Source organism: Zootoca vivipara, chromosome 14 (genome assembly GCF_963506605.1).
Source record: "Zootoca vivipara chromosome 14, rZooViv1.1, whole genome shotgun sequence".
Lineage (NCBI taxonomy): Eukaryota > Metazoa > Chordata > Lepidosauria > Squamata > Lacertidae > Zootoca > Zootoca vivipara.
In genome coordinates, this window is record NC_083289.1 from 36868693 (window position 1) to 36895078 (window position 26386).

The following is a 26386-nucleotide window of genomic DNA, read 5'->3' on the forward strand; positions in this document are numbered from 1 at the left end:
TCTACTTACGAATGTGCATTCGGAACAGATTAAATTCGTAAGTAGAGGTTCCACTGTATAGAGTTTGGGATATAATCTCCGTATAAGAAATACAACCCGGCGTATAAGACGACCCCCGACTTTTGAGAAGATTTTCCTGGGTTAAAAAGTAGTCTTATACTCAGGAATATACAGTATATGGTTAGAGCAGTGTTAGAAACAGATACGAAAGCTAGGAGCTAAATGGCAGCTTAAACCTAGGGTATGGGCACAACAACGGAATGTCTAGGCATGCCTTTTATAACAAGAATGCAAAGCTGAAAATGCATTAACTGCAGCTTAAATATGTTTATTTTTACATGATCTAGTCCTTCCCCTGCCCCCCCCCAAATATTCTTTCCTCATCCTTTCCTCTCTGCAGTTTTAATCTGAATCTTAGGTGCAGTACTGCGCCCAGAGCTCAGAAGCTAATGAAATTCCCTGCCGCAAAATGCGCCTAGAACAATGGGAGCTTCGAGCACTGGGTTAGAGCTATATTCCCTCTAAAGCAGGCATCCCCAAACCGCGGCCCTCCAGATGTTTTGGCCTACAACTCCCATGATCCCTAGCTAACAGGACCAGTGGTTGGGGAAGGTGGGGATTGTAGTTCAAAACATCTGGAGGGCCGAAATTTGGGGATGCCTGCTCTAAAGGAACAAGTATGTAGTGTGAGGGTGCTCCTGGAGAGGGTGCTTTCTGCCGCAAGTGGTCTCAGTGACTAGGAGTGTCTTTTACTGGTTTTAGTTGGTTATACAACTACTGAGATACCTCAACGAAGACAAGTTGGCCACTGCCAACTTATAAACTTATAAACACAAGAATGGATTACGGTAATTTACTCTGTGGGGCTTCCTGAACTTGAAAGCTGCACCTGGTGCAGAATGCAGCAGCTAGGTTGTTGACTACAGCATCCTATCAACATTATGTAACACCTCTGCTGAGGGATCTGGGCTGGCGTTTTGTTTTTATTATTTAAAGGTTTAAACATCTTGGGACCAGGTTACCTAAAGGAATGCTTCATCCCATACATCCCTGCCTGGCAACTACATGCCTCAGGTGGGACAGTGCTGAGAATACTGCATACCCTGAGGTACACTTAGTAAGTACTAGTTTTTAGTGTGTCAACTCCAGCTGTCTGGAGTTAGCTACCAACTGAAATATGACAAACACCTAGTAAATAGATATTGAAGTCATTTTTTTTCCAATTAGAATTTCTCTGACATGTGATCTCATCATTTTATGGTCTACTAATTGTAGAAATGGGTTAATTGCTTTCAGTTTGAGTCTGTGAGCTTATTTTATGTTACTATACACCAGGGCTCAGCAAACTTTTTCAGCAGGGGGCCAGTCCACTGTCCCTCAGATCTTGTTTGGGGCCGGACTATATTTTGAAAAAAAATATGAACGAATTCCTATGCCCCACAAAGAACCCAGAGATACATTTTAAATAAAAGCACACATTCTACTCATGTAAAAACATGCTGATTCCTGGACCGTCCGTGGGCCGGATTGAGAAGGTGATTGGGCTGCATCCGGCCCCCGGGCCTTAGTTTGGGGACCCCTGCTATACACTGCTTCTGGTTGTGAAGTGTTTTATAAATCTACAAACGGGCACCTTCCTCGATTCAGCCATGCCCAGAGTTCAAATCTGGGGGCAAATCTGAGAAGGAACAAGGGGAACAGGACTTCTAGTCGATTGCCACACTTTCAGGACCCCAGAGGAGCCAGTGAATCCACATATCACTGTCCCAGGACTGGAGATAGCCAACCAGGAACAGGGTTGAGACGCTTTTATCTCCCACAGGAGCAGAGGAGTTGTCAAGCCAGGCAGAAACTTCAGAACTGCCTCCTACATGCCTGTGAGGCTACTTGGGAGAATGAGGAAGTACAAGAAAACACCTGTCTGGATTAGGCCTTGGCTGAAAGGAAGGGGTTGAGCTCATCCCTCCTATATAAACTGTCAGTCTGAGCTGCTTTGTTGATGAAGCAACAGTTCAGTGCTCTACCTTTCCTCTCCTAGGGAATGGACAGCACCTGTTCTGGGAACACTAGGGTACAGATATCATCTCTTCTAGCCTTTTTGAAGAGCTAATATTTGCCTCTTAATCACTTTCATAATTAAAACTCTTGCACTAGTAATTGCATTGTGAGGATCTGGCTAGGGAATCTAATGAATCAAAGGTGTCTGACAGTTTAAATTCTCCTGGATAATTAGTCCCAACACTTGATTTATTCAAGGTCTCTCATTTTTTAAAAAATCTACAAACCCCATTGCCTCCAGAGGATGTTTGGAAAAATATTGTAATTCTGTAAAATAGCAAGATGTGCTACAGGTATATGGACACTGAAACATTTACTAAAACTATAGTGTTGTTGTTGTTGTTTAGTCGTTTAGTCGTGTCCGACTCTTCGTGACCCCATGGACCATAGCACGCCAGGCACTCCTGTCTTGCACTGCCTCCCGCAGTTTGGTCAAACTCATGTTCGTAGCTTCGAGAACACTGTCCACCCATCTTGTCCTCTGTCGTCCCCTTCTCCTAGTGCCCTCAATCTTTCCCAACATCAGGGTCTTTTCCAAGGATTCTTCTCTTCTCATGAGGTGGCCAAAGTATTGGAGCCTCAGCTTCACGATCTGTCCTTCCAGGGAGCACTCAGGGCTGATTTCCTTAAGAATGGATAGGTTTGATCTTCTTGCAGTCCATGGGACTCTCAAGAGTCTCCTCCAGCACCATAATTCAAAAGCATCAATTCTTCGGCGATCAGCCTTCTTTATGGTCCAGCTCTCACTTCCATACATCACTACTGGGAAAACCATAGCTTTAACTATACGGACCTTTGTCAGCAAGGTGATGTCTCTGCTTTTTAAGATGCTGTCTAGGTTTGTCATTGCTTTTCTCCCAAGAAGCAGGCGTCTTTTAATTTCGTGACTGCTGTCACCATCTGCAGTGATCAAGGAGCCCAAGAAAGTAAAATCTCTCACTGCCTCCATTTCTTCCCCTTCTATTTGCCAGGAGGTGATGGGACCAGTGGCCATGATCTTGGTTTTTTTGATGTTGAGCTTCAGACCATATTTTGCGCTCTCCTCTTTCACCCTCATTAAAAGGTTCTTTAATTCCTCCTCGCTTTCTGCCATCAAGGTTGTGTCATCTGCATATCTATATCATCTATATCATCTGCATAACTATAGTAGTATAGTTTTAAAAAAACTACAAAGTGTTCTTTTCAGCAGAAGTTAGTAGACGTGGATGGCGCTGTGTTCTAAACCACTGAGCCTCTAGGGCTTGCCAATCAGAAGATCGGCGGTTTGAACCCCCATGATGGGGTGAGCTGCCGTTGCTCTGTCCCAGCTCCTGCCAACCTAGCAGTTTGAATGCATCCCAGTGCAAGTAGATAAATAGGTACTGTTGTGGCGGGAAGGTAAATGGCGTTTCCGTGTGTTCTGGCTTCCATCACAGTGTTCTGTTGTGCCAGAAGCAGTTTAGTTATGCTGGCCACATGACCTGGAAAGCTGTCTTTGGACAAACACTGGCTCCTTCAGCCTGAAAGTGGGATGAGCGCCACAACCCCATAGTCACCTTTGACTGGACTTAACCATCCAGGGGTGCTTTACCTTGATCTAGTAGATATTCAAAAGCCTGGCCGTTATTTCATGCACATCTCTTGTTTCCTTGGTTAGCTGAGGAACTTTTGCTCCTGTTTGTTTCTTATATCCAGGTATACAATAGGGAAAATATTCTCTTAAGTCAAGCTCAATGTCTGATGAACAGCAATGCATTTTGTGAAATCCCTTATTTTAATAAAAGATTTGGGGATTCTTGAGGTTCCTCCAGAGAGTGCTAAAGGGTGCTTGCTCTATGATATGCCTTTCTTGACAAACATATTTTTTCACTGTGTATCTGATACAAAACAAATACCAATTCTTCCATTGGGTTTTGACACAGCCACCATCCCATCCCAGCAAAGTCCCAGCATCACACACCCTTGTAATCACTCATTGCTTCCATTCTTTTCAACTTGTATTTTACTGTTGAAAGTCCATGCTTGGGTATAGTTATAGCATATGGAACCACATCTGCTTTCAGATGTATATTATATTGGCTTGATATTTTGCCAAGAGCCTTGAAAACAGAAGGGTACATTGTCTATTAATGTTGTAGGATTAAAATGACGATTAGATTATTCTTGTACTAGCCCATAGGGCTCTAGTTGGGAGATCTTAGTTGCTTCAGATGATTTATCCTTTTGAACTGGGAATGTTGTGAGTCATTGAGATGTCATGGAGGGAATCGTCAGATTTTGAGGGTAAGAGATTAAAAGTTGGAGCTGAACAACCCTGGGGAGGGTCCTACCCAAGTTGGGGGAAGTAAATCAGGACCCCAATGAGCCTGGGGAGGAGACCAGCAGTGAAGAGGGCAGAGAGCTGGATTCAAGGGAAGGACCAAACTGTTTGGCAGTGTTCTGCTGCTGTGGCATCAGACACCCCATGTCACATACCTTCTACTATGGAGCTGTCTCCAGTGGCTCTGTCTGTCATTGAGGAGCCTCTCCATTTTAGGGAGGCAACTAAAAGTAAATTGGATGTTGGGTCGATACTGACACCACCTCCATCTCCAAGGACATGAAGAAAGTACTCACAAATTCCACCCACTTGAAGGAGTGCCCATTTGAGTGCCTAGTGCTGGGACCTATTCCTTGCCCTATGTACCAGTCTGATTTACAAATTAAAAGTTTTTTGGCAGAAATTGGACTGGGTGTTAAATTTTTTCATCTGGCAATGGGGGCCAGGAGATGGAGGGATGTTACCAAACACCACTGCGCAAGATATTAGGACCTGGTTGCTTTGTCTCTATCACTCCCACCAGCAGAAACATGATATCTGCAAATTGAAAAAGATGTCCTGGCAGTGGTGTGAACAGGTGAATGTGTAATAACATATCTTTTTAACTTGATGTTTGTTCTGTAAAGAGATCACAACCTTATTATTACCCCTTCAAGAGTCCAATGATTTTTGTCTCTGGATCACGAAATTCAATTTCAATACATCCATGAAAAAGAATCAATGTAGTAGATACTGTGTCATGAGTATCAATACAGAGACTATTATTTTAAGATGAATTATGTCAAGAACAAGAAACTACTATCTCTGTAGATTTCATTGCTGATGAGATACCAATATCTATCTCTACAGATGAGGGTTTTAGAAACACAGGAGGCTGATCTTTTGTATGACAAAGTAAAAAGAAAGAAAGGTTGCATTGGTGGTCACCAGAAAAACTCCAACTTCAAACTGGATAAATATTAACAAGTGAAACTGTCTTTATATAGTCAAGAATTCACATAGTCAACCTGAATAGTTATTCTAACAGCCCTATTGCAGCATGTTTCAGAAAAGATTCACTAATCTCAACAAGGCACTGCAAAATGTCTCAAGCCCCAAGCTCATATGACAGTTTAGTGGTCTATGAATGAAAGCCCTGTACCCACACAGAATTACTAGACCATCAGTAGTCAATGCTGGTAGTTGGTCTACTTGCCTGAAAAGACTCTTCCTATTGTTGATGTTTTTGAGTATTATCCCCCTGAGAATATTCCTGCAGAAAGAGTGATTGCTGTGCTACCATGATATTACTTTGTACTTTTGAGGACAAATATGGTTCACAATTTAAAATTATGCCTCTGGCAGTCTTTTAATACCAAACATCCAAGCAGAAATGTCCTAGCTCTTTCTCTAAAGCAAGATGTTTGTAATCTAGATATGGGTGCTCAAGAAACTGTCTGGTAGTGTAGTGAATCCTCACTCAAGTAGTGGGGACAATGAGACTTTTCCAGTTGAATTTGACTCCATCATCACATTTTTAATGCTCATTATACTAATCAGGTTGTGCTTCAATTCCACTAGAAAAGCTAGATTTGTAAAATGCACAGTTATTAAAGATTTTATTCTTAAGGAGCGTAGAGAGTTAAGCAAAATTTAAATACAACTCCCATTATAGGTTTGAGCCCTTTCTAGATAAAATTAGGTATATCTGTCCTGCTGGATGATATCAGGAACTTTGTGTGGAATTATGCTATTTGTAAAAAAGCAGTTGAACAAGTCAGCAGTACTCTGTTCCATTCACTTTATTCTCCTTTTCTTTCTTTTTCTCCCTTCTTTGTGCACCACCTCATAAGACGATTAGGTTTTAAAAATACCTTCCACCAGCAACAGTGCTGTCTCAGAAACCTTAAAATATCTCAGGATTGTAGCTTTGTTAGCAATGATTAATCGAGTCTTTGTTAATTGTTAGGAACATAGTCCTTTTCTTTCCTGAATGTTTGTACCACTTGTCTCTCAAATTTTTGTGCTGAACTCCCACGCTGCTATGATGGTGTTGAAAACAATGATTCAGAAAGTTCTCTACTGCTCTGCTTACTAGCAATGAAGCTGCATGTATGTGTCTACATTACATGTTCAGTTTAAGTTCCTTGGGCCCCTTTAATGTTGTTATTCTAACATAGCATAATAGCTAGGACATCAGCTGCCATTTCAAATAATACAGAAGCCAGGGGGCAACCCTGCCCTGTTCCTCACCAATAGTGAGCGTCAATGGCCTTTATTCCTCTCTTATACTGTTGAGTGTCCTTTCCTCACTCAGAAAGTTGGAGTGGAACATCTATTGAAACAAAAAAAAAAGGTCTGAAACAGTAATAGGTCCTATGCCCTCATCTCATAACCTCCTCCAAAAAGAATTAGACAAAAGGAGATGCTTGACATGGGAGTATCTTCACCTTTGTGAGTGATGCACCTTTGGGAAAAAATGTAATATCATTTGTTGTGTGGTGTAGTACTTTCCATGAGAGTTTGCCATCACCAGACCCTTCATATCCTGCAGAACCGCTTCTGTCCATGACTCAGTTGTTACAAACATTCAAATCTCTGCCTAAGATGATGGTACCAATCACAGAAGAGTGCAGCAATGGTAAAATATTTGTCAAAAAATTGATTTGTCAGTTTGGCAAGTAAGCTGAACATAAAGTCAGATGCTCACTCAGTAATGTCTCATTCACACCTAAATACATCCTGTTGGTGTTAACCTTTAAAAGCCCTAAACAACTTTGCCCCTGTATACCTGAAGAAGTGTCTCCACCCCCATTGTTCAGCCCAAACACTTAGATCTAGCTCTGAGGGCCTTCTGGTAGTTCCCTCGCTTCGAGAAGTGAGGTTACAGGGAACCAGACAGAGGGCCTTCATGCCCACCCTGTGGAACGCCCTTTCTTCAGATGTCAAGGAAAGAAAAAACTATCTGGCTTTTAAAAGACGTCTGAAGGCAGTCATGTATAGGGAAGTTTAAATGTTTGATGTTTTACTGTGGCTTTATATTAATACCGTATGTTGGAAGCCTCTGGCGCAGAAATGAACAATCAATCACCCACTTTAAACAATTTCCCTCAAAAAGATTTCTGTTGGTGGTCTCTTGCAGCATAACAATGCCCAGCCTTTGACTCTGCCCTTGCCCTCTTTACCACAGTTCCTAGACCTTTTACAGCAAGAGACCCTAGTCTCAGCAGTTGGGAATTATTTGTGAAGTGGAGCAACCTAAGGATAAAGACTGGACGTTGTCAGGTCCAGTAATTGCAGACATAAACAAATTAGTAACTATTGTACTCCTAACAGTTATGATAAACAAATACATTTAACTCCCCTTTGGGGAGTACCTTCACTGATGGGAGATACCACAGCGTGGTGTGAACTGCACCCAGCCACAGAGAAACTTGGAGGTTGGTAGGAATTGAGACTCCATTACTGGATTCACTTACCACCCAGAACTTAACAACATAACATAAAGTCTTTTTTTAAATGTATCACTAGCAGAACTTGTTGATAAGGTGTGATGATGAACATTGAAGTCTTAAGCATACCCTGAATATTCAGGCACTTCTGCCCTCAGGAGCGGTACATTTATTTCTCTGTTCCCATTGCTGCTCTTTGGCTTGCTGCAACTTGCTGGTTTCTGGTGCTTCAACTTCTAGTTCTTTAGGGATGTTTAGCATTTGGGTTTCATCAGATGCTGAAAGAGTTTCCGCTCTGTAATGTACCAGGAGCTTGAATGGATATCCCCAGTTATACTGGTGGCCAGCTTCTCTGAGTGCTGATGTAGAAAGAAGGCTTAAACACCCTTCCTTGGGCTAGTGTTTTTGGATAGATGTCCTAATAAAGTTCCAGTCGTGCCTCACCATAGTGATTCTCTTTCGGATTACAAAGCTCTTTATAAACTTTCTCCTTAACTCTGTACCTTTCAAAGTGTGGTATAACGTTTCTTGGAATCATTACCCTGTCTGGGTCCTGAGACCCTATGGAAAATACAAAATCTTCTGCAGACAGGGTAAGCCCCACATTTAAGCTATTCTCCCAGTTTTCAAGGAAGGCAGCCTGTCTGCTCCCTCCCCTTTCTCCAGGACCCCACCCCCCTCAGATTCTGTCTGTGATTCTGATCTGAATAATTCTAGGTCTGAAACAGTGGGTTATAGCCAATGTTAGTCATACTCAAAGTAGATCCATTGAAGTTAATGCACACAACCAAGTTAGGTTGGTTAATTTCAGTGGGTTTACTCTAAGTAAAATTTAGTTAGATACAGAAGCATTGCATGGTGTGCAGGCACCTGGGGTGTGCACGCGGAACCCGCCCCACCAGCCCAGCCCTTGCTGCTGATGCTGCTGGAGCAACTCCCCCCCAATGGAGCCAAGTGGGGCTATGCTGTGCCACCTGCCAGCCAACTGATGCAGCCTTTGGTGGGCGAACCCCACCCCCCCGGATGCCTATGGGGAGTGATGAGGATGCAACAGCCATGTGCCCTTCGATTCCACCCTCGCAAAATGAGGACAAGGCAGGGATCGAAGGGCACATGTCTCTTGTGTCCTTCTCATTCCACTCTTCCAGCCCTGCACTGCTTGGTGAGGCTGGGATCTGAGCTGAATGATTTGCCCATCTGAATGATTTTTAGGTTTTCTTTCTAGTTTTGGAAAAGACTGAACAAGTGCCTTTGGTGTTAATGTTTGTTGAAACAATTGCCCAGTACAAAGTTTTTGTACACTTTCTCTTTTACATTAAAAAACAAAAAACGATTATTATTATTTTCCTTTTTGAAAATAAATTTCAAATACAGTAGAATTCAAAAATAAATATTACTGTGTACCAAACATTTGTAGCATTCCAAGCATATTAAGAAGTTAAGGACTAGAGACTTTCCAGATTTGGTAGGATAGATCCTTCCATGTTTCATTGTACTTTACAATTAATGTGTGCAAGAGACTCTAGGAGTGTTCCTTGGAAGGAAGCTGCCTAATGTAACACCTTATCCCATATATACCCACTTGAAACTTTAGTCTGTAGAACCTGCAGTTATAGGTGCCATATAATAGCTCTTTCAACATTTTAATTAATTAATTATTAAATCAATCAGTTAATTAATTTTTATACCAACTTTCATCTGAAGACCACAGGGAAGTTTACAATATAAAAACACAAAAATATGTACTGTAATAACAAAAACAACACACACACACCAGTTTAAAGGGCCATAGATTGTTTAATTAGTCAGAAGCCTGGGAGAAGAGGAATGTTTTTGTCCAAAGCTTGAAGATAGTGAAAGTGCGCCTCCCTGGGGAGAGCATTCTGCAAGTGGGGAGCCAGCGCAGAAAAGATCCATTCTTTTGTTGCCACCCTCCAGACCTCTTGTAGAGAAGGTACATTAAGAAGGGCATCAGATGATTATTGCAGAGTCTGGGTCAGTTCATATGGGGAGAGAAATGTTTCTGTTAGTGTGGCAACATCCATTGTGGTTATTCACATGTCTGTCTAGAATCTAGAAACAAGTTACTTTAAGACATCGTCTTGAAAAACTTAAAATGTGCACAAAAAGAAACCAATTTGAAACAGTCCTTAATGTGTAAAGACCCAGCTTTGTTAGCATTTGTGGATTCTTTGCAAAGAAGTAATACAGTATGCTTCAATACACTAACTTGGATGGCAGCAGGAGGAATTTTTAGTGCTTTGCCTCATATTGTGTATCTGAGATGTACTTTGGAAGGACAATCTTGCTGTACTTTTTGAAATGCAAAGAAGGAGCTTCAATTTTTGCTGTTTTTAGCATTAAGCATCTTATCCTGTAACTGCCGCTTCAACTACCCAGACTGTCAAAAAACATTTGTCAGAAGCTGCCGGTACACAGCACAGATCACAGGGTTTGGAATGCCACGTGTTATGCCTGCGGTGCACCTATTTCTGTTAAGGATGGAAAGGAGGACATGAATCACAACATGTTGTTAGATAGACTTCCAAAAACCTGGTGGGGAGAATAACTTATCTGTGGAGATGTGGGGCTGGAGGGGATGTTGATAGTGTTAACTATATCTGTGGTCTGGGGGGGGGGGGAGAGGAGAGGGGGGGAATGTGGGGGAGGAATCACCAGTCCTTTAGTCTGTGGTTTTTTTCTGGTTGCTTCATTCAGATGGGTTTGTTGTTGTAGGTTTGTCCATCTCCGATGAGTTGGTTTGGTTAATTTTGGTCTGGTTTCTTGTGTCATATGGCCGGCGGGACGATTCTGTGCATGGTGCTTGACTGTATTGGTTTGTATTGTCATGCTGCTTCTGTTGTTTCTTTTTCTTCTTTACTGTTGTCCAATTGTTTTCTGTTGTTCCGTTATGCTTGTGGCTGTCACGTGGTGGGTTTGTCGGTTGCCATTCCAGTGGAGGGTCAAGTTTGAGGTTCTTCAGTAGTTGCAAGGCTTCAGGTATGTTGGTGGCTGTTTGTTGTGTTGTGTTGATTGCTACGATGAGGCGGAAGGGGAAGCCCCATCGGTACTTGATCCCTGCTTGTAGGAGATGCTGGGTGCACGGGCATAGGCTTTCTCTCCGATTTAGGGTATCCTGAGATAAATCCTGTAAGGCCAATATGGGGGTTTCTCCATATCGAAGGTTGGTTGAGTTTCTGAGGTTGTTCCATACCTCTTCCTTCTTTTTGTAGCGTGTGAAGCACACAATGATGTCTCTTGGAGGGGGGCGCTGGGTTTCGGCATAGGTTTTAGGGCTCTGTGAGCCCTCTCCAGGTTGTCTACCTCAAGTGTCAGGTTTGGGAATTGGGATTATATTTTTCAGCCAGCGTACAATTAGGTCTGCTGGGCTTTTCTCCTCTGCTTTTTCAGGAAGCGGATGTTGCAACTTCTATTGCGATCTTTGAGGTCCGCTTGTTTGATTTTCATTTCTGTGCTTTCTGTTTCCAGGTGATTTACCAGTTCATCCAATTTCTTATTCACATGTGTGTTCTCCTCCCAGTATTGCTCTATTATTCTTTCTTGCGTTTGGTTCTTGTTCTCTAGAGCTTTCACTTTGAAGGTTAGATAGTTGATTAATACCTGCAGGGGAGCCACTGTGGCCTTCAGTATTTCTGCTAATCTCACTTCCATTTCCATCAGATCTTGTTTCGTTGTTGGGTGTCGTCATCTTGAAGGAGTGTTGCGGTCTCAGCACTATTTGCTATCTCCCTGGTTGGTGTCATCTCAATCTCCCTAATGGTTTTGGTTTGAAGTCTGCTTGGCATCCTCTTGGAGTATGGTATGTTGCGGTTAGGAGTTGTGGTGATGGTGGTTCCTGGGTGTTGTTAGGTTGCTGACCTGAGCAGGCGTTGTTGACTGGTGGTTTTTACACAGCGTTCAGATTAGGTGGCCATTTATGTCGCGTCTAGGCTGTAGTTTAAGAACTTATCTGGGGTTCCCGTAGTTGCCTCACTAGTGCTGCCAGAACGGGTGGTAGGTAAGCTCTCCTCTTTTCCCTCGGTGGCGGCAGTGCAGTGGCGGCAGCACCAGGATCAGGGATTCTCCTCTCCCCTTCCACACTCGCTCCTGGGTCCCTCCCGCCCCGGAGCTCTGGATGGCCGGGCGTCCCTCTCCTTCTCCCTGGTGCGGCCACGCAATGGCAGCAGCAGCGAGATCAGGGCTCTTCCCCCCAAAAGGGCCTTCTTCCCTTCTCCTCTCCCTTGGGGGCTGCAGTGGTGGCCGGGAAAATAACTTATTTATGAAATCAGCTGGTGGACTGCTTATGCTTTATTTTTTCCTCAACCTTCTTGGGAATCAAGACCAACTTAGTGATGGCTGCCTAGTTGGAGGAGAAGGCAGCAGCAAACTAGGAGCACCTTCTAGTATCAGTGCTGCTGTTAGATATTTGCTTCAGAATTTCAAAATATGAAATTCTTCAAGCATCTCTATTCAATAAGACTTTGGGGTGTGATTTATTACATATTCTTTTCCCTTCCTTGCTGTTGCCTTTTCTGAGTTTTTCTAATATATATATGTTTGGGCCTCTGACCCCAACCCTGAACTTGTAGTTGGTTTTTATAAAGAACTCCTGGTGACTGGGTTATTACCAATTTATGAAATCAGCTGGTGGACTGCTTATGCTTTATTTTTTCCTCAACCTTCTTGGGAATCAAGACCAACTTAGTGATGGCTGCCTAGTTGGAGGAGAAGGCAGCAGCAAACTAGGAGCACCTTCTAGTATCAGTGCTGCTGTTAGATATTTGCTTCAGAATTTCAAAATATGAAATTCTTCAAGCATCTCTATTCAATAAGACTTTGGGGTGTGATTTATTACATATTCTTTTCCCTTCCTTGCTGTTGCCTTTTCTGAGTTTTTCTAATATATATATGTTTGGGCCTCTGACCCCAACCCTGAACTTGTAGTTGGTTTTTATAAAGAACTCCTGGTGACTGGGTTATTACCAATTTGAATGGTTAGTCCCCCATATAGAGGGTAATATTTTGTCTATTGTAAACATATTTTATCTTACAGAAATGTTGACCTTTTATATGGAGTATATTTTTAACTTCTGTACATTTTGACGATTGTATCACATAAATTAAAACATTAAAAACACAGGAGAGAAAAGCGGAATTTTATGCTACTGGATATTGCTCGGAATTGAGATAACTGGTGGCCATTTTAACACATGAGTGGTGAGGTGCTAGTATTTGATCACAAACACACTTCTCCTCATGTAGAAAAAGATGTTTTCATATGCCTATCATAGTGTTGCAGAATATATTACAGCTCCCCACCTGTAAGTCCCAATTGTAGTTCACTCAAGTGGATAGGAAAGTGCAGCCAAGCAAACCCTGAGAAGCTTTTGCTTCTCTTACTCTTTCTTATCTCTTGTTACATGGAATATTTAGAGGCAATATGTTGCTTCTCCCTCTTTCTTCAGACCTCTCCCTCTTGCCTTGCAAGTCTGTGGGTATGTTAACTCCTCTTTCTCCCCTGTGTTGCTTAGTAGCCAACAATTTCTTCTGCGTCAGGTAATAATTATTATAGCCCTCCCAAGGTGTCTATGATTCCTGAAAAAGCTGTCTGCATCTCGAAGAGCTTCATTATAGGGTTGGATGCTTAATGCAGATAAAGTGTGTATGTGTTTGTTCCCTTTCTCACTGTGTCCTTTGCCCACCCTATAAGCTGCTTCTCTCCTTCTCCCCCCATCCCAGCCTTGGTGCCTGATTCCATTCTGTTGTTCCTGACCTCATTTGGAATATTGCATATCTCTGGATGGCAATCCTGTGCCTGATAAGAGATGAGGGATGGAGTGTGAGACTGAATGTACATGTGAAAAGACCGAGAGCAGGAGTGAATGCTGTTTTGATTCATCTCTCTGCAAGTGAATTGATTTCAAAAAGAAAAGAAGAAAATTTAATGCACCATCAAGACAGACGTGGAGTTATTTGAATTTGGGGAGGGGGATGGAGGAGAGATTGCCCGGACTTAATCCAAAGGTGAATGGGGTCTCAGGGCTGCACTCTCTTCTCATAAAATATTAATGGAAACAAGAAGGTGTTGTGAGAGGTTTTCTACCTGCTGCCGAGCAGCTGAAGGGGAAAAAGGAAGAGATTCATTCAAAGACTGCAGGGAGCTGCTGCTGTTACCACCGCTGCAACAGAACCTCCTAAAGCCGTTCAGCTGAAACAAGCCAGCAGGTGTCTTATGCACATAAATTGGTCTAATTTGGGTTTGTTTTTCTTGTCCTCTTGTCATCCTTCACCTCCTTGCACCCCTTTGTCTTCTGCCCTCTTTGCCTCTCCTGTGTTTTTGTGTTCTGCTATGCTTAATGTTTAGGCATCTGCAACACTTTTGCTTGTGCTGGAGCATGAGAAGAGAAATTGTGTGCTAGTGGTTACTGCTTTGTACAAATTTGACTGAATGCAGGTTTTGCAGTTTATGATATCTTGGAATAAATCTGTTTGCAGAGATGAGGATGCAGGAAACAGAAATAGTGATAGTTGCCTCTAAAAATTTCTGAAATACCAGTGAAATAGTACAGCATTGAGATTTTCAAACAAATCTTAGGCAATCACCCCCTTTCTCTTTTTATTCCTTCTTTGGAAGCATCTGGCAAAAAACAAACAAACTATTGATGCTGTATGCTGTGTTTGAAACATGGAAATCCAACTAATGGATTTAATAAAACAGAATAAAAACAGATACAGAAAAGGAATTTGTTTGCAAGGAAATTATGTGACAGGCTTACAGTATTGACTGCTCCTTTATTGTGTGTGGTTGCTTTAGGCAGAAAAATAGCAGTTAATATTTAATTTTTAATATGGCACCCACAGCAGAAGGTTGTAAAAGAATACAAAACAGTTTGTTAATTTGATGTTTCCGTTCATTTACTCCTGTCCTTTTTGTCTAAAAGGTAATTAAATGTGTTGCTATCATGCATTTTGTTGCTTCTTGTATCCAGCTGTGCTGCTTCTTAACTGAACTTTAATACCTACATGCTAATTAGGGTTCAAATGAGTTTATGAAGACACATCAACTTCCCATCAATGCCTCTTTCTGCTATCCCCTCTATGGTAGCAGTTTGATCAAGGGAGTTAGAGATCTGATAAGCATGAGTGTGACTGACTAGTTGAGGATTTTAAGAGGGACAATTGCATTCTGCTATGCAGAATTGCTCATTGGTGGATGCTGGTTGTATTTTCTAGTGTTGAAACAGAGTGCCGGGGTGCAGATAACTGTAAATAATTTCTAAATTAATTGAGACCTAATTAATAATAAAGATTTAGCTTGATAGAATAGGAAAGGGGTTGCTATGTGAGAGGGATATTGGTGCTGCTGGCTCTAAAGCACTAAAACAGTGTACAGGAGGAGTCCAAAGATCTTGTTATTAGTACAGTATATGTGTAGTACTTGGGTCACTAGGGTTAGAAGTATTTGACTACACACAGCCCAGTTGTTCAGGACATGTAATGATTTTTTAGATTTCTAATATTATAAGGTTTCTTTTTCTGTACCATGATGAAAAGTGATTGAGACTTAATACACCTCCGCTTTAATTAAATGCATCTTTAAAGGCCAAATGCTCCCCATTTCTGATGTAGAGGCATGTCTTTGTCAAAACCTTATACAGTAGGAACTGTGAAATATAACCAGTCCGTACTAAAGGATTCCACTTTCCCCAGATGGGATTATTTTTCTTCTTAATTCAGTTCTGCAGTAAACGCACACACACACACTAGCGTAAGCACTGCTTTCATTAGTGTGTACTTAATTCCTATATGCTGTGTGTTGCTTTTGTGTGAAAAATATCAGTGCATGAAAAATCATGGTCTGCCCTTCCTAAACTCCTTGCTTTCTGTTTCTCTAACTCTCCTAGCACACCTGCTCAGCACAGCAAGCATTGTCGGCAAATCCTGAGAAATGCAAACACACTGGCTCTAGCATATCAACCTGTGTGTAGATTCAGGCACACGTATGCAGATGGTAGAAGGTCAGACTGCGCTGGTGCCATGTCGTCTTTTGGAAAGCTTACAGAGTACTTCAGCCTAAGGAAGTCGAGGAATGAATTTCGATCAGATCGGCGGAGTAGCAGGAGGAGTGGCAGCTATTGCTGTAGTATCACCGAATGCAGGTAGTGAGCAAAAATAAATAAATTTCTTTAGCATGTGTATATGCCAGGGTAACTGGGATAGGGGGAAAGTGAACTGCTCCCACTTTCTGTGATAAGTCTTCAGTTAAAACGGGAATCCTGAAAAACAGGAGTACCTCTAAGCACTGAGGTCTCCCCATTCCTATAGTAAAGTATCTGATTACAAGCACACCCAAGCAACATATTCAACTTTCCTTAGTATTATATATAGTTATCTTCATAATTTGTACCAGTGGTTGTACTTCAGTTCTAAGTACATTTCCACTCCAACATTTCAAGGAGGGTTACTGTCCTATTTGTTCTAGTGAGCTCAGTGATGCTGTGTCTTTTTGAAAAACAGATCCATTATCATGGCTGGCCCTACCATTGGAGAAAGTGAAGTCTACCTTAGGCAGATGCTAGGGGGCAGCAGCTCCCACCAATTTGGTACCCATAAGCCATCCAAGCATTCTCTTCTGCTGGAGAACAGAACTATGTATGGTTCATGACCTCTCCTGTACTCCCCTTCCTCCAAAAAATGTAGCCTGCTGTCTTAGGTGCAGTGAAAGATGCTTTCCTGTCACCAATGTTGAAGCAGGATTCAGCTGCCAGTGTGAGCAGCTTCTGTACAGCGTATGGAGAAAGGAGTCTAAGTATTACTAAACACTGAGTAATCATTTCTTACCTGAAAAGGGTTTCTGTTAAACACTCATCCTCTTTTATTTCTGTGGTGTCTTTTATTTTTACTAGAGTATTGTGCACATATTTCCAATTAAGCTTATCAATAGGAGAAGGAGAAGATCTGGTGTCCATCAGATTTAAAGCTGGGGAGGGAAAGGGCAGGTTATTACTGCTGACCTTAGTGAAATCACTATCATTTTGCACTGCTCCATGCACTGGAATCTAATGTGTAAAACTAGTAATAAACCAAATCATAGATTGAATTCTCATGAACTTAAACAGTTGCTTTGATGTCTGTCTGTCTGTTTCACATGCAGACACACTCATCCTTTCTCTCTTTAAGAACAGGAGTACTTGATATTTTCTTTTTGCCAGGAAGATTGGGGTTAGTGAAGTCATGATGGGACGTAGACTAAATCTATATTCCTTAGCTGAACTCTTTTCTTTGAATGTTATTAATGAAAACTTTGGAGGTTATTAATGTTGGTGCTAAACCTTGTAAATATCTGATCTGATCACCATATTGAGTGTGTGAGGTGGTTGAATGGTTGTTCCATTGATATTACTGGTCCCATTTTGAAGTTCAGATGAAATACTGAGCGGCTGCTGAGACCATATAACACCAGTCCTAAAAGACCCACATTGGCTCCCAGTATGTTTCCAAGCACAAGTAAGAGTGTTGATGCTGACCGTTAAAGTGTTAAATGACTTTGGCTCCACCCCCATTGTTCAGCCCAGACACAGAGATCTGGCTCAAAGGGCCTTCTGGTGGCTCCCTCATTGCGAGAAGTGAGGTTATAGGGAACCAGGCATAGGGCCTTATCAGTAGTTGCACCTGCTATGTAGACTGCCCTCCCATCAGATGTTAAGGAAATAAACTGCCTGACTTTTAGAAATAAATAAATAAAAATTTAAAAAATGTCCAGTAGCATTTTAGAGACCAAATAAGTTTGTTCTGGGTATAATCTTCTGTGTGCATATACACTTCTGTGAGGTTGATGGACTTCCATTTCATGCGGCTTAATGTGGTGCCTTCCATGATTCTAGATTCAGATAGGTAGCTGTGTTGGTCTGACGCAGTCGAAATAAATTTGAAAAAGGTGTCCAGTAGCACCTTAAGAGACCAATAAGTTTGTTCTGGGTATAAGCTTTCATGTGCTTGCATGACTTTTAGAAGACATTTGAAGGGTTTTTAATGTTTGAGGCTTTATTGCATTTTTGATATTTTGTTGGGAGCTGCCCATCCTAAAGGGATCAAGAGCTACCTGAGGTCTATAGACTTTGTGCCCTCTATTCTACTGTTTCATGCCCCTATATGGCTCCGAGGTCTTTGGGGGAGGAGGCTTTTACTTCAGTTCCACCACCATGGGAAGGGGGCATCTAGCAGTGGCGTAGCAAGGTTAGGTGGTACCTGGTGTGGAAAATTTATTGTCACCCCTCCACCTTGAAATGATTAAAAAAAGGAAAAATAAGATACTTATCAGTGGCATAATTAAAGCATTTGCTGCCCGGGGTGGTCACTGAGTTTGCCGCCCCTCTTGCTGTTCCTCATGTGGGAGTCCTGTCGATTTGACACGGTCCTCCCCTCCTCTCCGACTGTCCTTCCCTTCCCCCCCTTCCCAAGAGGTGGGAAGGAACTCAATTCCTGGCACCTCAGACTCTTACCTCTGCTTTACTTAATGCCTCATCATGTTCTTTGTTTCTCTTGCTTCAACCACAGTCAGAGCTCAAGCACCTATTCCTGCCTGGCAAAAGCACCCAAGAATAGTGCAAAGCAGGAGCAATAAGGGAAGGTGCAATCTCTCATACCTGCATGCTGCTTCTGCATGCCCATTAGAAGGGATTTTCCTTTCTGTTCTACTAAGTCCCACCAGTCTCTTTCAGCCTGAAAGGTTCTATGCTTAGGCAGGAATAACCAGCTGCACCAATATAAGATGGGGGACACTTGGTTTAACAGCAGTATATGTTAACAGGATCTAGGTGTCTTGTTGTTGTTGTTTAGTCGTGTCCAACTCTTCGTGACCCCATGGACCATAGCACGCCAGGCACTCCTGTCTTCCACTGCCTCCCGCAGTTTGGTCAAACTCATGTTCGTAGCTTCGAGAACACTGTCCAACCATCTCGTCCTCTGTCGTCCCCTTCTCCTAGTGCCCTCAATCTTGCCCAACATCAGGGTCTTTTCCAGGGAATCTTCTCTTCTCATGAGGTGACTAAAGTATTGGAGCCTCAGCTTCACGATCTGTCCTTCCAGTGAGCACTCAGGGCTGATTTCCTTCAGAATTGATAGGTTTGATCTTCTTGCAGTCCATGGGACTCTCAAGAGTCTCCTCCAGCACCATAATTCAAAAGCATCAATTAAAATGAGTCAACAATGTGATGCTGCAGCAAAAGAAGCAAATGCTATTCTAGGCTGCACCAACAGAAGTCTAGTCTCTAGATCAAGTACCACTCTACTCTGCCTTGGTCAGACCACACCTGGAATACTGTGTCCAGTTTTGGGCACCACAAGAAGAACATTGACACGCTGGAACGTGTGCAGAGGAGGGCAACCAAGATCAAGGGTGTGGAAAGCAAGCCTTATGAGGAGCGTTTGAAGGAGCTGGGTATGTTTAGCCTGGAAAAGAGGAGACTGAGGAGATATGACAGACATCTTCAAATATTTGAAGGGCTGTCACATGGAATATGGAACAAGCTTGTTTTCTCCTGCTCTGGAGGATAGGACACAAAACAATGGCTTCAAGTTACATGAAAGGAGATTCTGATGAAACATCAGGAGGAACTTTTCTGACAGCAAGAGCCCTTCAACAGTGCAAAAGGTTGGGAGGTTTTGCACTCTCCTTCCTTGGAAGTTAGTAATCTGAGGTTGGATGGCCATCTGTCATGGATGCGTTAGTTGAGATTCCTGCATTGTAGGGGGTTGGACTAGATGACCCTTGGGGTCCCTTCCATTTTTACAATTATAAGATTTTATGAAAGGTCCTTACAATGCAATGCAATTTAGTCCCATATGATTAAGCAATTATAAATAAATGAGTCCGCCCCCCCTCTGAGAATAATGCACTCAGATAAACTGGTTTGTGCAGATATTTTTGGGTAAGATACTTTGGTCATAACAACACGCTACATCCAACTAAATCCTACTTAGGGCAGATCCTTTGAAATCAAAGTTTGGATTTTTAATTCATTTCAGTGAGTGAGTAGGACTAGCACCTGAGGCAACCGTGTGTCTGTATGTGTGTGTGTGTGTGTGTGTGTGTGTGTGTGTGTGTGTGTGTGTGTAGGATGGCAAATGAGGGCTGAGAGCAAATCTAAAAAGGATGGGACAGCTGCATATTCCTGCAATGCAGAGGGTTGGACTAGATGATGCTTAGGGTCCCTTCCAACCCTACAATACTATAATTCTAGGGCAGGCATGTCCAATATGCGGATCCTGAGGTCCATCACAGGCTCCTCCTCCTCCTCTTCTTCTCCCTCCTCCTCCTCCTCCTCCTCCTCCTCCTCCTCCTCCTCCTCCTCCTCCTCCTCCTCCTCCTCTTCTCCCTCCTCCCCCCCTCCTTCTGAAGCCGGCTTGCCTATAGGGGGTTAGCGCTCATGGAGAAAGCAAAGAACAACAGACATGGGATAAAGCCCCCTTAGCGCTCCATGAGTTTGAGGGAAAGATTTTAAAGCAACAGTAGAGGAAAGGGGAAGGGGATGACAGATGACAAGATGGTTGGACAGTGTTCTCGAAGCTACCAACATGAGTCTGACCAAACTGGGAGGCAGTGGAAGACAGGAGTGCCTGGCATGCTCTGGTCCATGGGGTCACGAAGAGTCGGACACGACTAAACAACAACAGAGGAAAGAAATGTGAAGTAAGGGCTTGGGGATGCTGACCCGAAGTCAGCTGTGATTTAAAGCAACAGCAGGGGAAAGAGAGGTGGGCCTGCCTTATTCCTTCATTGGAGGGATGGAGGAACTTTTATGTCACATAATTTGATGAATTGAGTAAGAACAGTAAGAGCTGCTTGACAGTGGAACGGTAGCTGGAGGGGAGGGCATGCTTCCCGCGGCTGGAGAGGGAAAGGCAATGCTGAGCAGGGACGGAGGCCAATGAGGAAGCAAGAGCTTGGAGAGGAAAGGGAGCCAGCGGAGAGAGAGAGAGGCAGACGAGCAGGAGGGACATGGTTGACAAGGTAGTTGCCTGTGAAAAGAGCACTTCCCCCCTTTCTCTGCAACTGGCCCAGCACTGGCCCTCTGACACTGCTGCACGAGCACAGCTCCCTTGCTGGCTCTGTGCGCGCAGAAAAGGAGGGAAGGAGGGAGACCAGCTGCTGGGCGGGAGGGAACGCTTCTCATTGGCTGCCGACACCCCTCCCTGTACCGGTTGGTGGGCGGGAGGGAACGCTTCCTCCCTGGACCGCCCCTTGCCTCCACCCGCAGCCCGAGCAGTAAGGAAGCAAAGCGCTGAGTGGGTGAGCGAGCAAGCTGCGGAGCGAGGCTTTTTACCGGGTGGCGGGGCAACGGCACCCTCCGCCTCCCAAGCCTACAGCGAGCCTGGGGAAAGGGGGAGAGCTTTGCTGCTTTGCCGGCGGCCTCAACAGCCGTCATGGCTGTTGCTTGCTGTAGGCTTGGGAGTCGCGGGGGGGGGCACCCCAAGTGTCACCCTCCCCCAGGGTGGCACCCGGGGCGGCCTGCCCGCACCCCATCCCCTTTGCTCTGCCCCTGCCTTCTAGGTGGCTGCTCGCTTCTCTTGGATCAGGCCGTATTCCCCCCCCCCCGTTTAAACAGAATATTTATTGTACATGCTAATATTGGCATGCAATATCACAGATTATTTAAAAGTCAAAGTAGCACTTTCCAGCAAGATACATTGGTCATAAGCTTCCAAGGATTATGAAATTCAGAGCTGGTCTGTAGGATCACTGAAAGTTAAGGAATGTGGAACAGTTTGTACATACTGTTGCACATATTGTTGCAGTTTTTCCTCCTGATTTTTGTTTTGTTGTTATCTTAGTTTATTGAATTTCCCCCCAGCTTGTATGTGTAGGGATGTTGAGCACCCACAATAGCCATTACAGAACATGGCAGCTATTGCTGTATTTTAGCTCCAAAATAGAAATTGGAGTGTTACTGTTACTTATCTGTCTAACCGTTACATGCCTGACTCTAGATACTTGTGTTTCAATGTTTATCTATACCATCTATTTTAAGATTTAATTGGTAACCCAGGAGAAATAAATCTGTGCCATGGTATTGCTCACACAGATGCTGTAGTGCATAGTTTGTGTGCTGCTGGGTTACGTTTATTCTGGTATAAAGAGAATATCTATAGCTATGAATAGGTTTCTTTTAATTAGCTTTTCCCTGCCTCCCAATCTTCAGAGACTCAGTAGTGATTGTGAATCACACTGGTAGATGGAATTTTGGATCATCTCAAGATGGTTGGAGAAAGACTGAAGCCTTTTAACACAGCGTTTTTCTTTATAGCTAATTTATTTATTACAGTATGCTTAACAATATAGAAGCCCAGTGTTGCCATTTTTAAATCCAAAAATGTTGGTCGACTTCAGTGAGCTTTCATGTGTTTTAGGTATTTTTTCCCTTCCTACCACAACATAATCCACCCCTACAAAAGCTTTTGGGGTCATCTTCCTAGTTAGCTTCTGTCCATTAAAGCAGAGAAAAACTCGTTCCATCTTTGATGTAGACCACGGTTTCTCCTCTTCTCCTGGGCTTCCATAACCTTCACTAGTGTTTATTTAATTACAACTTGGAATACAAAATTAACATGATTACTCAAGGGACCTGAAGTTCTAGTACTTTGCAAGGATACAGTTTGCCAAATATTTATGTATTTCATCACAGTTTATTTCTGAGTTGGAGTACATGATTCAAACAAGAAATCATTCATCAACCTTTGGTCTCTCATCTTTGACGGTGTGTGCACTGATTCTGCCATTCTTTTGTAACCTATAAAATATATATTTCTTCCTGACGGGCCACCAAACAAAATATGTTCTATTTTAAAAAGAGAGTGATGGTGTCAAGGGAGGAAATGGCATTTAGCTTTGGTTGCTTGATTGAGCTGCTTAGGCTTTGCATATTAAACCACAAGAAGCTTTAACTCTGCTCTTTGATTGAGGCTTTTGCTCATGATTTGTTGCCTCATGTTTCTTGCATCACTCAATTGCAGTCTAGAAGATGAAAATCATGGGATGGGATGAAAAATGATGTGGCTGAAACGCACATGCTCTTTCAAATGTGCTTATTCTGATTTACCTTGTTTTAGGTAATAATTTTTGGGGTGGTGAAAACACAGGTTGGGCAAAGGGTAGAGTGGTGTTACCAAAGTAATACTTGTGAACTGCCCTGAGACCAGTGGCTATAGGGCGTTATATAAATAAAATAATGGTGATCATAATGATAATGATAATAATGATGATGATGAAAAGGCTTCTGTTGTGGCCATCACATTCATTCTGGCTGAAATAAAATTGACTTTGCAGAATCTCTTTCAAGCTGTGCCTCTCAGCAATACTGCTTTAATGGGAGACAAGTCATAATTATTCCCATAGGTACATGCCACCAGCAGTTCATGAACGATATTTTGAGAGAAGGGAGGGAAAGAGGTGGAGCTCTTCCCGCTCCAAAAAACTCCATGAAATTTATTGGTGTCTTTTGTTCCCCACTTCAGAGAGCACTTTTTAGGAATTGCCTAAGAATGTGGATACCGTTAGAAGCTACACAGTACGATGTATTAAACATTGTGACATTGTACATGGTACTACTCATCTTGTTGTTTGTTGTTTAGTCGTTTAGTCGTGTCCGACTCTTCGTGACCCCATGGACCATAGCACGCCAGGCACTCCTGTCTTGCACTGCCTCCCACAGTTTGGTCAGACCCACGTTGGTAGCTTCGAGAACACTGTCCAACCATCTCGTCCTCTGTCATCCCCTTCTCCTAGTGCTCTCCATCTTTCCTAACATCAGGGTCTTTTCCAAGGAGTCTTCTCTTCTCATGAGGTGGCCAAAGTATTGTAGCCTCAGCTTCAGGATTTGTCCTTCCAGTGAGCACTCAGGGCTGATTTCCTTCAGAATGGATAGGTTTCATCTTCTAGCAGTCATAGAATCATAGAATCATAGAATCATAGAGTTGGAAGAGACCACAAGGGCCATCCAGTCCAACCCCCTGCCAAGCAGGAAACACCATCAAAGCATTCCTGACAGATGGCTGTCAAGCCTCTGCTTAAAGACCTCCAAAGAAGGAGACTCCACCACACTCCTTGGCAACAAATTCCACTGCCGAACAGCTCTTACTGTCAGGAAGTTCTTCCTAATGTTTAGGTGGAATTTTCTTTCTTGTAGTTTGAATCCGTTGCTCCGTGTCCGCTTCTCTGGAGCAGCAGAAAACAACCTTTCTCCCTCCTTTATATGACATCCTTTTATATATTTGAACATGGTTATCATATCACCCCTTAACCTTCTCTTCTCCAGGCTAAACATACCCAGCTCCCTAAGCCGTTCCTCATAAGGCATCGTTTCCAGGCCTTTGACCATTTTGGTTGCCCTCTTCTGGACACGTTCCAGCTTATCAGTATCCTTCTTGAACTGTGGTGCCCAGAACTGGACACAATACTCCAGGTGAGGTCTGACCAGAGCAGAATACAGTGGTACTATTACTTCCCTTGATCTAGATGCTATACTCCTATTGATGCAGCCCAGAATTGCATTGGCTTTTTTAGCTGCTGCATCACACTGTTGACTCATGTCAAGTTTGTGGTCAACCAAAACTCCTAGATCCTTTTCACATGTACTGCTCTCAAGCCAGGTGTCTCCCATCCTGTATTTGTGCCTTTCATTTTTTTTTTGCCCAAGTGTAGTACTTTACATTTCTCCTTGTTAAAATTCATCTTGTTTGCTTTGGCCCAGTTGTCTAATCTGTTAAGGTCATTCTGAAGTGTGATCCTGTCCTCTGGGGTGTTAGCCACCCCTCCCAACTTGGTGTCATCTGCAAACTTGCTCAGGATTCCCTCAAGCCCATCATCCAAGTCATTGATAAAGATGTTGAACAAGACTGGGCCCAAGACAGAACCCTGTGGCACCCCACTAGTCACTACTCTCCAGGATGAGGAGGAGCCATTGATGAGCACCCTTTGGGTTCGGTCAGTAATCCAGCTACAAATCCACTGAATGGTAGCATTGTCTAGCCCACATTTTACCAGCTTCTTTACAAGAATATCATGGGGCACCTTGTCAAAGGCCTTGCTGAAATCAAGATAGGCTACATCCACAGCGTTCCCTTCATCTACCAGGCTTGTAATTCTGTCAAAAAATGAGATCAGATTAGTCTGACATGACTTATTTTTCAGGAACCCATGCTGACTTTTAGTGATCACAGAGTTTCTTTCTAGGTGCTCACAGACTGTTTGCTTAATGATCTGCTCTAGAATCTTTCCTGGTATTGATGTCAGGCTGACTGGGCGGTAATTGTTTGGGTCCTCTCTTTTCCCCTTTTTCCATGGGACTCTCAAGAGTGTCCTCCAGCACCATAATTCAAAAGCATCAATTCTTCGGCGATCAGCCTTCTTTATGGTCCAGCTCTCACTTCCATACATCACTACTGGGAAAACCATAGCTTTAACTATACGGACCTTTGTCGGCAAGGTGATGTCTCTGCTTTTTAAGATGCTGTCTAGGTTTGTCATTGCTTTTCTCCCAAGAAGCAGGCGTCTTTTAATTTCGTGACTGCTGTCACCATCTGCAGTGATCAAGGAGCCCAAGAAGGTGAAATCTCTCACTGCCTCCATTTCTTCCCCTTCTATTTGCCAGGAGGTGATGGGACCAGTGGCCATGATCTTGGTTTTTTTGATGTTGAGCTTCAGACCATATTTTGCGCTCTCCTCTTTCACCCTCATTAAAAGGTTCTTTAATTCCTCCTTGCTTTCTGCCATCAAGGTTGTGTCATCTGCATATCTGAGGTTGTTGATATTTCTTCCGGCAATCTTAATTCCGGTTTGGGATTCATCTAGTCCAGCCTTTCGCATGATGAATTCTGCATATAAGTTAAATAAGCAGGGAGACAATATACAACCTTGTCGTAGTCCTTTCCCAATTTTGAACCACTCATCTTAACTACTCATCTTAACTGTAAATTATTTTGCAGTATTGCAAAGAAGCTGTGCATTTCCTGCAATGTTGTTGTTTCCCCATATCTGAGGACCAAACTAGATGTGAGGACTTCCGTGTTTGCTTTTTGTTTACTAAATGGCAATTACAGGGATGGAGGTAGATTTGGGATCAGATCTGTGCTGCTGTTTGACCACAGGGGGAAGGCCTCTATTGGAACTAATTGTAGCTTTATTTCTTGGGCAAAATGCAGCTGTGGGGGTTGGGCATCTAAATCAGGATCATAGCAGGGTGAAAGAGCCCAAATAATTTTCCCCCGTCCCAAGCCATGATCCTGATCAAGATGATCCATTGCTGGTATTTAGTAAACAAAACCAAGGATGTAAGGGGGTGATCATATGCTTAATATTATTTCTATTTGGTGAGAGAGAGAGAGAATTTAAATGATAGTCTTTCATTTTGATAATGAGTGACAGTTTTTTGCTAAATGTAAATTTCAAAGTAGTCCTAAAACCATAGCTGCCAAGTTTTCCCTTTTCTCGCGAGGAAGCCTATTCAGCATAAGGGAAAATCCCTTTAAAAAAGGGATAACTTGGCAGCTATGCCTAAAACACAGTTACGGCTGTCTCAAATCCCTTGGGTGAAATTTATAA

The 26386-nt window shown here is 43.0% G+C and overlaps 1 protein-coding gene across 4 annotated transcripts in view; it reads left to right on the top strand.

The window, feature by feature from the left end:
• The window catches only part of LOC118092933 (ankyrin repeat and fibronectin type-III domain-containing protein 1), a 381090-nt gene that overhangs the window by 33986 nt on the left and 320718 nt on the right, over window positions 1-26386 (top strand). For 3 of the 4 annotated variants that reach the window (XM_035131610.2, XM_035131606.2, XM_035131608.2), the window contains exon 3: window positions 15693-15947. The exons of the other annotated variant lie outside the window; for it this stretch is intronic. In XM_035131610.2, coding sequence (XP_034987501.1) covers window positions 15826-15947 — 122 coding nt within the window. In that variant the 5' untranslated portion in view covers window positions 15693-15825. The remainder of the gene's footprint in view (window positions 1-15692; window positions 15948-26386) is intronic. 4 annotated transcript variants of the gene reach the window in all.